At 36.3% G+C, this 13,926-nt stretch overlaps 1 protein-coding gene across 1 annotated transcript; it reads left to right on the top strand.

Moving 5' to 3' along the window:
- The first annotated feature begins 389 nt into the window (after positions 1-389).
- On the top strand, positions 390-13,100 carry LOC143627796 (polyadenylate-binding protein 1-like). Its single transcript, XM_077097541.1, has 5 exons — positions 390-492; positions 11,548-11,618; positions 11,761-11,952; positions 12,048-12,178; positions 12,830-13,100. The coding sequence occupies exons 1-5, from the start codon at positions 402-404 to the stop codon at positions 12,873-12,875; spliced, it is 531 nt and encodes a 176-aa protein (XP_076953656.1). The 5' UTR covers positions 390-401; the 3' UTR covers positions 12,876-13,100.
- The last annotated feature ends 826 nt before the right edge of the window (positions 13,101-13,926 follow it).

Below are 13,926 nucleotides of genomic sequence, written 5' to 3'. Positions count from 1 at the left end.
TCGGGCCGATTAAAGCCCAAACCGAGTAACCGACCCACACTCTAAACTTGAACCCGTTTCATCCACCGTTAGCAGACAGACAATAATAATAATAATAATAAACCCTAATTTCACTCGCACAGTCTCAAATTACTTCCGTCTGATTCGAACAACACCAATCAATCAATGGCGGATCAAGAGCACGAAGTTTACGGCGGCGAGATACCGGACGAAGTTGAGATGGACGCCGATTTCGACGTACCATCGGAAGACATCGAAACTAATAATAATAATAATAATAATAATAACAACTCCAAGGTCTGATTCACGTTTCTGTTACTTATTTGTTCAATTGATAGTGTGTAGCGTGTGAATCGGAGTTTAATTTTGTTAATTTATTATTAATTTAGGATTTGGAGGATATGAAGAAGAGATTGAAGGAGATTGAAGAGGAGGCAGGTGCTCTAAGGGAAATGCAGGCTAAAGTTGAGAAGGAGATGGGATCGGTTCAAGGTATTAGGTTTAATTTGAGCATTTGTAATCTATTGAAGGTGTTGTTTTTAGCTTAATTTTGTTATATGGAAATTGTATTTTGTGTTATAAGTGCTAGAGCTAGGGTTTAAGTGTATTTAAGTGATGTTATGTGTTATTAGAGGGTGATACGTGTTGGGTTTCTATAGAATTAACAAACTTAGTTAACCATTTAACTAGTCACAATTAAGGCGGAAGCGTGATATTTACAAACTAAACATATGTATCCATGTGTTTATATATGTATATGTTCATGAATAACCTAGTTTATTCATGTTATAAGATTACCAATAATCTATTTACTAGAAACCCGAAGCAAGGATCAAATGATACGGAAAAGCTAAACTATCAAGCTAGTAAACACTTACATTCTTAACCCTTTAAGAGTTTAGTAGATGGTTGAAGAAGATGATGATGTGAATGTTAGACTTTCAAAGGAAAACCCTCAAACGGAATATACCCCGAGCCTCCAACACACACCGAGCTATGCTAGGAAGCTTGAACACGAAAAACCCGAGACCCGAGCCTTTCTTTTTTCCTTTTTGCCGTGAACAAGAAAGAAAGAAAGAAAGGAAGAGTTGTTGATGTTTTTGTTACTTGAAAGATTTATGATCATTATCTTTTATCATCATATCCATCCATCCATGATGTTTGGTATATGGTTAAGTAAAACATACTCATTATATACCAAATACATGACAAGATTTGACCAATACATTGGGGTGTGGGGCCCACCCAAAACCGGCCCCAATTATATTTTTTTTTTTTTTTTTTTTTTTTTTTTTTTTATTTTATTTTATATTTTATAAAATATATAAACACCCCATCTTTTATAAACCATTTTATAAAAGAATACATAGTTAAATAATTATTCCAATAATAATTATTTGAATAAATAAATTAACCAATTAATTTATTTAACACTTTCAAGTAAATATTCAGAAACCCGATTTTCTGAATGTATCGTGTCCTGTATTTGTTTTATAGATCTTATCTTAACAAATATATAATTGGTGTGTGTCTAACTCGTTATTGGGTATGACCCGACTTGGATCAAACACGGCTAGCCGCATTAACCTAATTATGTGTCTCGGGCATATGGTATTCCAACAATCTCCCACTTGCACGAGACTCATAGGAAGTTAATGCTAATGGTGAATACCGCCTAACAACAGGTCACCACCCCTAGTGTGTTTGACTAAGTGCCATTCAATAACATCATCCCCTTCAAGTCCATACTTGATATGACATAGGTAAGTCTTATCATTACATCCCTTTGTTACTAGATGTCCTGTTAAATCGAAGAGACACAGAGTGATCATTCTCTCAATGATTTAACTTAACAGGCCTTAGACATCTAAACTCTCAACACATAAGAGGAACAAATCCCATCTTGACTGCATACATCCTTGTTGACATCTCGTATGATATCTGAGCTCTTTCTTTTACGTCATCGTGTTACCGAAAAACAAAGAAGAGAGTCAAGTTATCAGACTTGATGAGAAACCAGATCCAATATGCATCTCAGGTCAAAGGACACAATGATACTCGCCTTTACTCAAGGATTACTTATGATCAGTTGCACTAACTCCATGCAGTGATCCTTGAGAGCGGATCATGTCCAATATTTGTGTCCCACAAATATCTATGAACCTTGGTGGCAAACCTATGCCTTATATTCATCACATGAATATCAACCAATCCGGGTTCATAATAGTCTTACCTTCATACTTGTTCCCACAAGCATGATCGACTACGGACGTTTAGAACAACATAAGTCATTCATGGATTAAACATGCAAATATAGAACATAACTCATTGAATAATTAAAACATAATTAATTTCATGCGATACCCATTACATTCGTTCTTATACAAACACTAAACACAGATTAAATCCACTCACTAGAATACCGAAGTCCTAATGCACAAACATGACCCTCATGCTTTGGCCTATCGAGGAGCTTCGTGAGTGGGTCCGCAATATTTTGATCGGTATGAACTTTATGAATACATATCTTTCTCTTTTCAACTTCATCCCTTATGTAGTTGAATCTGCGCTCAATGTGCCTCGTTTTCTGATGAGCACGAGGCTCCTTGATCTGTGCAATAGCACCCTCATTGTCACAGAATATTTCTAGGGGCTCCTGAATGGAAGAGACAATCCCTAGATCCATGATGAACTTTTTCATCCATGCAGCCTCTTGGGCTGCCATTGAAGCGGCAATGTACTCAGATTCTGTAGTGGATAACGCGACAACATCCTGCTTCGAACTCTTCCAAGAGACAGCGCCTCCATTCAAAATGAAGACATATCCCGACTGTGACCGAGAATCATCTCGGTCAGTTTGGAAACTCGCATCCACGTAACCCTTTACGACGAGTTCCTCCTCACCAGACCCATATATTAAAAACATATCCTTAGTCCTTCTAAGGTATTTTAATATATTCTTGACAGCCATCCAATGACTGTCACCTGGGTTGTGCTGGTATCTACTCGTTATGCTTAAAGCATACGAGACGTCCGGTCTGGTGCACATCATTGCATACATAATAGATCCTATTGCCGAAGCATAAGGAACATGCTTCATCCTATCCTGCTCTTCCTTAGAGCTAGGACTTTGGGATGAGCTCAACACGGTTCCTCTAGGAATAGGTACCAAACCTTTCTTAGAGTTTTCCATCCTGAACCTTTTCAGGATTTTATCAATGTACGCACTTTGATTGAGTCCGATCAATTTCCTTTGTCTATCCCTATAGACCTTTATTCCCAAGATATATGTCGCTTCTCCAAGATCCTTAATTGAGAAACGACTACTTAACCACGTTTTTACGTTTTCCATACTTGGTATATCATTTCCAAATAAAAGTATATCATCGACATACAAAATAAGGAAAATGATTATACTCCCACTAGCCCATTTATACACACACGCCTCATCACCGTTTTGGACGAAACCAAACGCTTTGATTTCTTCATTAAAACGATGATTCCACATCCGTGATGCTTGTTTCAACCCGTAGATTGATTTCTTTAACTTACAAACTTTATCAGGATTAGATGGATCGACAAAACCTTCAGGCTGAACCATATGGACATCTTCCTCAAGATATCCATTTAGAAAAGCGGTCTTGACATCCATTTGCCATATCTCATAATCAAAATGAGCTGCAATGGCAAATAATATCCTGATCGACTTAAGCATCGCGACCGGCGAGAAGGTTTCATCATAATCAATCCCTTGAGTTTGCGTGAAACCTTTTGCTACAAGTCGTGCTTTGTAAGTATCTAAATTTCCATGCATATCGGTCTTCCTTTTGAAGACCCACTTACATCCAACCAGTTTGGAGTTAAGTGGACGATCAACCAATTCCCAAACTTGATTATCGTGCATGGATTGCATCTCGGCGCTCATGGCTTCAAGCCACTTGTCACAATCAGGTTGTGACATAGCATCTTTGTAGGAGATCGGTTCATCCGAATCGACCAAGTAGCAATCATCCACAAGAAATCCATATTTCTTGGGAGGTCGACTAATCCTATTAGATCTGCGAGCAACGTGTGTATGATCAACCATTTGATCATCTTCAACATCCTCGTGTTGAAAGCTAGTATCGACCAACTGTGTATCATCAAGTGATTCTTGAACCTCTTCAAGTTCCACTTTCTTTTCACTAGGTCCTTCCATAAGGAACCTAGTTTCTAAGAAGTATCCTTTGCGTGAAACAAACACTTTTTGTTCACTAGGATCATAGAATATATATCCTATATCATCCTTTGGGTATCCTATGAAGATACACCTGATGGATCGAGCCTCAAGTTTATTTGGGGTGTCACGTTTAACATAAACTATGCATCCCCATACCCTTAAATATGAAAAAGATGGAACCTTTCCATGCCACACTTCATAGGGTATTCGATCCACCTTTTTGGTCGGGGCCATATTCAAAATACGAGCCGCTGTGAGTAGCGCATATCCCCAAAATGATGGCGGTAGTGAGCTTCGTGCCATCATTGATCGAACCATGTCCAACAGTGTTCGATTCCTCCTCTCGGATACTCCGTTATGTTGAGGAGTTCCAGGAGGAGTGAGCTGTGAAATAATTCCACAATCTCTAAGATGACTTTGAAAAACATCACTTAGGTATTCGCCTCCTCTATCGGAGCGGAGTACCTTGATTGTTCGGTCGAGCTGATTTTGTACTTCATTTTGAAATTCTTTGAACACTTCAAAGGCTTCATGTTTGTGTTTCATTAGATAAACATACCCATATCGACTAAAATCGTCGGTAAAGGTAATGAAGTACCTTTCACTATTCCTACTAGTTGGCTTGAAAGGTCCGCATACATCCGTATGTATTATACCTAACAAATCCTTAGCCCTTTCATTTGTACCTTTGAAAGGCTCTTTGGTCATCTTGCCTTGAATACAAGATTCACACTCATCAAACGAACCTAACTCGTTTGTTTTCAAAAGACCTTTCTTTTGGAGAGTATTTATACGATTCTTGTTTATGTGTCCAAGGCGACAATGCCAAATGTAGGAATCACTCAAATCCTTTTTGAGTCTTTTAGTAGAAGTTTGATATAATGAGCCATTTAAGGTATTATCATGAACCAATTCATAAATACCGTTGTTTGGTACAGCTTTAAAATAAAAGATACCATTAGATGATACATGCATTTCTGATCTTACAAATTTAAAATCAAAATTACATTGTCTAAGAAGGTGCACAGAAATAATGTTCCTAGTCAAACTAGGAGCATACAAAACATTTCTCAAAACAACTTCCAAACCACTTGGAAGCGATAAAGTGAAGTCTCCTCTAGCGACCACGTGCACCCTTGCACCGTTGCCCATGAAAAGATTCACTTCGTCCTTCTTTAAGTCTTCATTCTTTTTGAACCCCTGCAACCAATTGCAAATATGAGTTCCACATCCGGTATCCAATACCCATGTGTTAGAAGAAATAAGATTTAGCTCAACATTAATCATAAAGACATTACCCGAGGTATGCGCCGCATTCCTCTTGTCTTTTAGCTCTTTTAGGTAGACCGGGCAATTGCGTTTCCAGTGTCCGGTCTCCCCACAACCAAAACAAGGATCATCCTTATGACCCCTCGGTTCCATAACCTTTTGTTTCTTTGCCATAACCGGTGATTTGCCCTTACCCTTAAGATGCACAGGAGGACCCTTTCTTTTGGCTACCTTAGCCTTAAGATTGGGTTGAGATCGATTCTTGGATCTACCTTCATTGATCGCAAACATGGGTAAAACCCTTTTGCCCATGCTCGCCTCGGCTGTTTTAAGCATTGAGTGAAGTTCTCCAATGGTTTTGTCCCACCCGTTCATGTTATAATTTAACACGAATGTGTCGAACCTTTTCGACAAAGAGTTAAGGATCAAATCCGTTGCTAACTCTTTTGAGATGGGACAATTGAGCTTGGCGAGGCGATCAATGTAACTTTTCATCTTAAGTACATAAGTTGAAACTGGTTGATTATCATCCATTCTACATGCATGCAAGGCTCGAACCGTTTCGAACCTTTCAACTCTTGATTGCTTAAGGAACATTTCCTTAAGTTGAGTAATCATGTCGTACGCGTTATGGTTTTCGAAATCCTTTTGGATTTCGGGAACCATAGTCGCCAACATGAGGCATGACACTTGAATGGAATCTTCCGTGAGTTTGACCCAATTCATATATTCGACCTCACTACCCTCTTCCGGTTCTTCGGGGATAGGTGTTTCCAAAACATGATATAATTTTTCTTGTTTTAGAACTATCCTTAAATTTCGGAACCAATCCGAAAAGTTATTGTGGTTAAGACGGTCTTTAGCGAGAATAGATCGGAGAGAGACATTTTGGACGTTAGGGATTATGTTGTCGTCGACGTGTGCGGCCATCTGCAGAATTTTAATTAAGTTCATTTTAGTGTTTTACCTTTTTAATTATTAATACCCTTTTATATATATACCAAATATAATTAATAATTAAAATCTAGAATCCAACGATAAACCCGACTCCGGTTAGGTGACCTTTTTCCCATTGTCGGTTTATCAAGGTAGTTATTCATAACAATTGCAAACCCTTTTGCAACTTCTAGAGTTTATGGGACCGGTTCGAAATCATATTTCGTGTCGGCATGTTTATCCCATCAACACCTATTAGACCCCATGCTTGGGTGACCCTCTTCACATGGTTCTAATTTAAGTCGTCCTACTTGTATCAACTTGTAATATTAACATACAAACGGTTAGGTGACCTTTTTCCCATTTATATGCCAATATTACCTCAACATATTAATTTACTCTACGCGGTTAGGTGACCTTTTTCCCACTAAGAGCTTACTAATATGTTAAGCGTTATACAAAAGGATGGTGTTTAACTTATTATCCTTAATTTTAAAAGGGATTTTTAGTTTTAATAATTCTAGTTGTAAAACTTTAAATCATGTTCTAACATGCATTTAGTAACATGATATTTTGAAACCATTTTTCAAAATTCTAATTTATAATAAAGCCATTTTATTATGGGCGTGAGACGGCTAGTTAATAAATCCATTTTATTAGACTATGTGTCACGTAATTACCGATAATTATTAGAACCCGTTTTATGCTTTGTTAATTAATTCTATGTGACGAAGTTGATATCCTAATATCTAACAACCACACAATCAAACAATCAATTAATTAACAAGCATACACAATTATACTAGACACGAGCCACTAAGTTAGACCACACTTGTTAGCCGAAACAAGTGTGTATCTTAGGTCCGATCCTAAGGGACACATGACACATGGATGTTGTAGCTCCCACTCGATCCCGCATCCAAATGCTTCGAGCATCTTCTTCAACCCCGTTGTGATCCACTGGGCTTGAACTTGGGCCTTAGCTTCCATAAGCTTCCATTTGGGCTCAATTGGTGGGCTTAGGTCCTTTTGGGCTTGAATCCCTTAATGGGCTTGTGAGACCCATTATCACCATACCCGGCCCAATTAGGCCCAAACTTCCAATTTTGCAATCTTCTTTATTTTACAAAACAAATGTCCTAATACATTTTTCTATAAAATAAAGATATTACAAATAACCTATTTATTACATACCCATATGAATAAATAATTACAAAATTACAAAATTGCCCCTAATTAATTATTACAAACCGAAACTTGAATAATTAACTACAATCACAACATCAACCACAAACAAACATCCACTTGGTCTACGGCTCGGTCTAGTATTAACAAACATAACCCGTTATGTTTTAGGAACCCGTTCCAAACCCCCTTGACTTTATTGGGCCTAGCCCAACCCAATTTGGGCTTGACCCAATAACATGATTATGGGCTTCGGCCCACATGTGCAAAACACATGGGCTTCGGCCCAAATAAAAAACTCACGGGCTTCGGCCCATTTAACCAAAAATGGGCTTCGGCCCATATAGCTTTTTCCCTTTTATGTCCGGTTAGCCCAATAACCATATCCAAGTGGGCTTCGGCCCAAAATCACCCGATTTGGGCTTCGGCCCATATACTCGGTTTTATTTTTTTTTTATTTATTTTTTTTTTTTGAACAAAGCCAAAAACAATAACAAGATTAAATACAAAGAAAAATTCATGCATGTTAATTTTTTTTTTGTATAAAATCTTTCAAGGGGAAAAAATAAAACCGAGAACCCGAAGCTTAGTTTCCCGTATCCCGGCTCTTGATGCCATTTGTTGGGTTTCTATAGAATTAACAAACTTAGTTAACCATTTAACTAGTCACAATTAAGGCGGAAGCGTGATATTTACAAACTAAACATATGTATCCATGTGTTTATATATGTATATGTTCATGAATAACCTAGTTTATTCATGTTATAAGATTACCAATAATCTATTTACTAGAAACCCGAAGCAAGGATCAAATGATACGGAAAAGCTAAACTATCAAGCTAGTAAACACTTACATTCTTAACCCTTTAAGAGTTTAGTAGATGGTTGAAGAAGATGATGATGTGAATGTTAGACTTTCAAAGGAAAACCCTCAAACGGAATATACCCCGAGCCTCCAACACACACCGAGCTATGCTAGGAAGCTTGAACACGAAAAACCCGAGACCCGAGCCTTTCTTTTTTCCTTTTTGCCGTGAACAAGAAAGAAAGAAAGAAAGGAAGAGTTGTTGATGTTTTTGTTACTTGAAAGATTTATGATCATTATCTTTTATCATCATATCCATCCATCCATGATGTTTGGTATATGGTTAAGTAAAACATACTCATTATATACCAAATACATGACAAGATTTGACCAATACATTGGGGTGTGGGGCCCACCCAAAACCGGCCCCAATTATATTTTTTTTTTTTTTTTTTTTTTTTTTTTTTTTATTTTATTTTATATTTTATAAAATATATAAACACCCCATCTTTTATAAACCATTTTATAAAAGAATACATAGTTAAATAATTATTCCAATAATAATTATTTGAATAAATAAATTAACCAATTAATTTATTTAACACTTTCAAGTAAATATTCAGAAACCCGATTTTCTGAATGTATCGTGTCCTGTATTTGTTTTATAGATCTTATCTTAACAAATATATAATTGGTGTGTGTCTAACTCGTTATTGGGTATGACCCGACTTGGATCAAACACGGCTAGCCGCATTAACCTAATTATGTGTCTCGGGCATATGGTATTCCAACAATACGTTAATCGAATTGTGTTTTGTTGTATATAGGACTTGGTTTAATAAGGTGTGCTTTGTGTTGTTAATTAGTTATGGTCAAATTTGGTAGTTTATATGTAATAACAATTTAAGGGATGAAGAAGCTTTGAGACTTTTGGTTGTTAATTGACGCATGCGTCTGCTTTTTGAATCATATAGGGTTTAGGCGTATTCAAGTGATCTTATATGTTATTAGAGGGTGATACGTTTATCGAATCGTATTACATTGTTGTATATATGGCCTGGCTTAAGGTTTGTGTTGTGTAATAACAATTAATAAAGGAAGAATTTATGAAAGTTTTACCTGATTAATAGGTTACGGGTATAATATATGAGAGAGATGTAAGTTTTGGTTGTAAATAACGCTTATTTGATTGTACACAGACGCGTTTGTTTTGTTTTATGGAAATAATGTGTGCGGCGGTTAACTGCTAGAGCTAGGGTTTAGGTTTATTTAAGTGCTGTTATATAATGTTATTAGGGGGTGATACGTTTATTGAATTGTGTTACGTTGTTGTATATAGGGATTGGTTTAAAAAGGTGGTCCTCGTGTAGTTAATTAGATATGGTCAAATTTGGTAAAGTTAGGTTCGTATGGGGTATATATGTAATAACAATTTAAGGGATGAAGTGATTATGAAAGATTTACTTGATAAAAAGGTTTAGGTGTGCAACGTATGAGAGATATGCAACTTTTGATTGTAAATAAAGCTTATTTGGTTGTACATCTGCGCATTCCTCATGCTTTTTTTTAAAGCCAAGATACAGGGCTTTTTGAGCAAGAATTAGTTGTTTTTTAGGTTAATTTATTGTCTCTTGAGTATGTTTCATTTGTTTTATGGAAATGATATGTGTGTTTGATTTTCTAGAGCTGGGATGATGTTTATAGGCTAGGGTCTAGGTGTATTCAAGGGCTGTAATGTGTTTTGAGTGTGATGTATATCATACATTCATCAAATTGTATTACATTGTTGTATATAGGTATTCGTTTAAAAAGGCGTGCCTTGTGTAGCTATGGTCAAATTTGGTAAAAGTTAGGGTTTGCTTTAAGGAATGAAGAAAATATGAAAGTTTTACTTGATCAATAGTTTTATGGGCGTAACACATTACATATGAGAGATGTGTAACTTTTGGTTGTAGATGGACGCGCACATCGGCTTTTTGGACCAAAATGCCTCGTAACGTTTCACGCTTTTTTAACTATATGGGGCATTTAGGTTAATTGTTTGTGAGTATGAGCATGTTTCATTTGTTTTATGGAGATAGTATGTTGTTTAAGTGCTAGAGCTGGGTTGATGTGTAACGGCTATGGTTTTGGCGTATCCAAGTGCTGTTATATGTTCCAAATGTGGTGCATGTCATGAACTCATCGAATTGTGTTACATTGTTGTTTATAGGGCATTGTTTAAGAAGGCGTGCCTTGTGTAGTTATGGTCAAATTTGGTAAATTTTGGGTTTGTATGTGGTGTATATGTAATAACAATTTAAGGAACGAAGAAATTATGAAAAGTTTTGATCAATAGGTTTTAGTGTATAACGTTTGAGAGATATGCAAGTTTTGCTTGTAAATTAATGCTTATCTGGTTGTACATAGACACTTTTTTTGGTGCTTCGGGAATAAAATGCTTCGGAGCGCCTCATGTTTTTAAGCATATTTGTTTTTTTGAGCAAGAATTAATGGTTGATTGGACTTAATATTACGTATGAACGTCTTTATTCACAATCTTTGTTGGTAGCAGTTATACTCATCATAGAATTACGAGTCACATGTGGTTGTAATTTTAGCTGGTATTATTAATGCTACATTGAATTACTTTCAGCGGCACACCCGATTTACCCTCAATCATTAAAGAAAGATAAAAGAATACGACAAATCGATATAAAAGGACCTTTTTTGTGCGTGTGTTAGGGGGTGGGGTCAACAAAGTTATACTGTTGAAACTGTGTGTGAAAAGAGGTATACCACCCTTCAACTAGATTGTACTATAGACTTCAAAATTTCATATTTATCCTACTTGCTTATGTGCATATACGCTTCCTAGCCATGTATTACTCTTTTTTAAGAAGATTGTCATTCATTGATTTGTAAGTTGAAAAGCCAGACTTTGGAAAGTTACAAGGGAAAAAAGGAAACAAATTTACTGGTTTATTGTTATTCACTTTATATTATCTTTTTGTAGATACTTTAATTTTTAACCATTTTTGGTGCTCTGTGTTTGCAATATTATAACACCTTTACTTTTACGATATTAGTAGTTCATCGGTTACATATATTTCATTGAATTGACATTGTTTTCATTTATATTTGGAATTGTCAGAAGATCCTACTGCCTCTGCTACACTGGCTGAGAAGGAAGAGGCTGACGCTCGTTCGATATATGTCGGCAATGTGAGAAATGATCTTTTAACCTACTTTGTTTTTCTTAAACGTGATATAATGCGCTAAAATAAGATCTTATTGTATTTCGTGCATTTATTACTACGTGTTATGATGTTCTTTTTTTTAATATTGTTTTATTTATGAAATTCAGGTAGACTATGCATGTACACCTGAAGAAGTTCAACAACATTTTCAGTCATGTGGAACTGTAAACAGGGTGACAATATTAACCGACAAATTTGGTCAACCAAAAGGTTTTGCGTACGTGGAATTTGTGGAGCCTGAATCTGTTCAGAATTCTTTGCTTTTGAACGAGTCAGAATTACATGGGCGTCAACTGAAGGTCCTAATTCCTAATTATGTTTGTTATTTCCAGTTTAACATGTTCACACATTTTGGGATTCATATTCTCATTAGTTTAACCTTAATGTTGTTCAGGTTGCAGCTAAACGGACCAATGTTCCCGGTATGAAACAGTTCAGAGGAAGGCGTTCAAACCCGTATCTTGGGTTTCACCCACGAAGGGGTTACATGCCGGGTCCACCAATGTATTCTCCGTATGGCTATGGGTATGTATTAGATATTCAAGTGATCTTTTTATTGTACTAATTATGTGGTAGTCATGTAGGGTGTTTTTTTTATCAAGGGAAAGGGTGTTATACCTTGGTTGTTAAGTAACGATTTCAACAATTAAACATGAAACTGAACAAGTGTAAAGTGTGAATGAGCCGGGCCGCTTGTTAGTTTCAGATCAACTTGCAAAATTTGTTAAGGATCATTTGTGAGAAAAACAGAGCATGTCACTGTGTTCGATTTTCATGGTATCAAGTAAAATAATTAAATATTTAATGAATAATAAACAAGCTGAGCTCAAGTCATGAACTTGAGCATGAACTTTATTAATCAGCCATGCTTTAGCTTTAAAAATACAGTTAAAACGAGTTGTATGTGAGCGTCTGTGAACGTGGGCTCGGCTTTTTTACGTTACACCCCTAACTAAATGCTATCTAAATAAGTTACCGAGCTTTTGAGAGTTTTGAGGTGATCATACTTTTCTTGTACCACCTACACTTGGACGGCGTACAGTTCACTTGACTCAGCCCATTTTCTTTTAAATCTTTTATATGCATGATTTGACCCGTTAGAGATAAAACGTAACCCAGACCAACCCATTTATGCTGCCTTTAGGAAGCTAACAAGCATGTGTTTTATTATTGCAGAAGGATTCCAAGGGCCAGGAGGGCAATGTGGTACATGCCGTATTAATGACAACTGAGGGTGGAATCGTGGGTCTAAGTTAGACAATTTTGTTTTATTGCGTATTTGGCCTGCGTGCCCTAGTGTTTCTGTTACCCCATATATCGATCAATATTTTACATTTTGGGATAGATTAAAAGACTTGTTTAGCTTTTAGTCGTGGGGTGGTTATTATAGTTGGAAAAATGAGAGATTTTTGCCCAACTTAGGATTGATTTATAACATATATCTTTTTATCTTTTATTTTCTGTGATGTTATAAATCTTTTAGGATTGTGTTGAGTGTAGTATGTAGTTTGCTTATAAAAATTGTTGCTGAAACGAGTTGTGTGAAAACAATTGGAGTCGATTATTGGCATACGTTGCTTTACTCATAGATGGTTCAGACTCTTGTAAGAACAATTGGAGTCGTCCTCGGAGCCCAGGCTATGGAAGGGGAGTAAGAGCATTTTAAAAAGAGATGGAATGGTATTTGCTCTCTGCCAGTATTTGACATGAAATGTATAGATGAATTGATTTTGTGAGCCCTGCTTGTTGGTTGATGTGAGACGGGTTTGTTTTCGCTTAAGAAAGTGAGGTCTTTGAAGAAGCATATCAATTGACAATTGGTGTGCAGGTTGGTATCCATTATGCAACTACATCACAGAATCGACGCACTCGATGTTTTTGGAAAAAAAAAATGTTCTAGAACTAAAAGAACCTAGCTTATGAGTAGAAATGTATAAAAAACGAGATAGACATCAAGACTAGTGCATAATTCACTTCATGTTTTTGGAAAAAATATGTTCTAGAACTAAAAATACCTAGCTAATGAGTAAAAAATGTATAAAAAACGAATCACACAACTAAAAAAACCTAGCTCATAAGTAGATAACCACAATAGCCACATAATTACTTATGGTTATTGCTTTAAGTTTAACATGATGCGTACAAACGAAACACACACAAACAAAACACAACTACATGTGATTATACTCCATGTACTACGTTAAGGTTCTTATTGGTTTTAGTCTTTCTCTGCTTAAAATTGATTTTATATTTGAAGTAGAATCATGATGGTG

The sequence above is a fragment of the Bidens hawaiensis genome, unplaced genomic scaffold (genome assembly GCF_021521415.1).
Source record: "Bidens hawaiensis isolate Kalapana, Puna unplaced genomic scaffold, B.hawaiensis_p1.1 tig00000458_1, whole genome shotgun sequence".
Classification (NCBI taxonomy): Eukaryota; Viridiplantae; Streptophyta; class Magnoliopsida; order Asterales; family Asteraceae; genus Bidens; species Bidens hawaiensis.
Note: the sequence above shows the minus strand (reverse complement) of the source record. Positions and strands in the feature narration are given on the sequence as shown.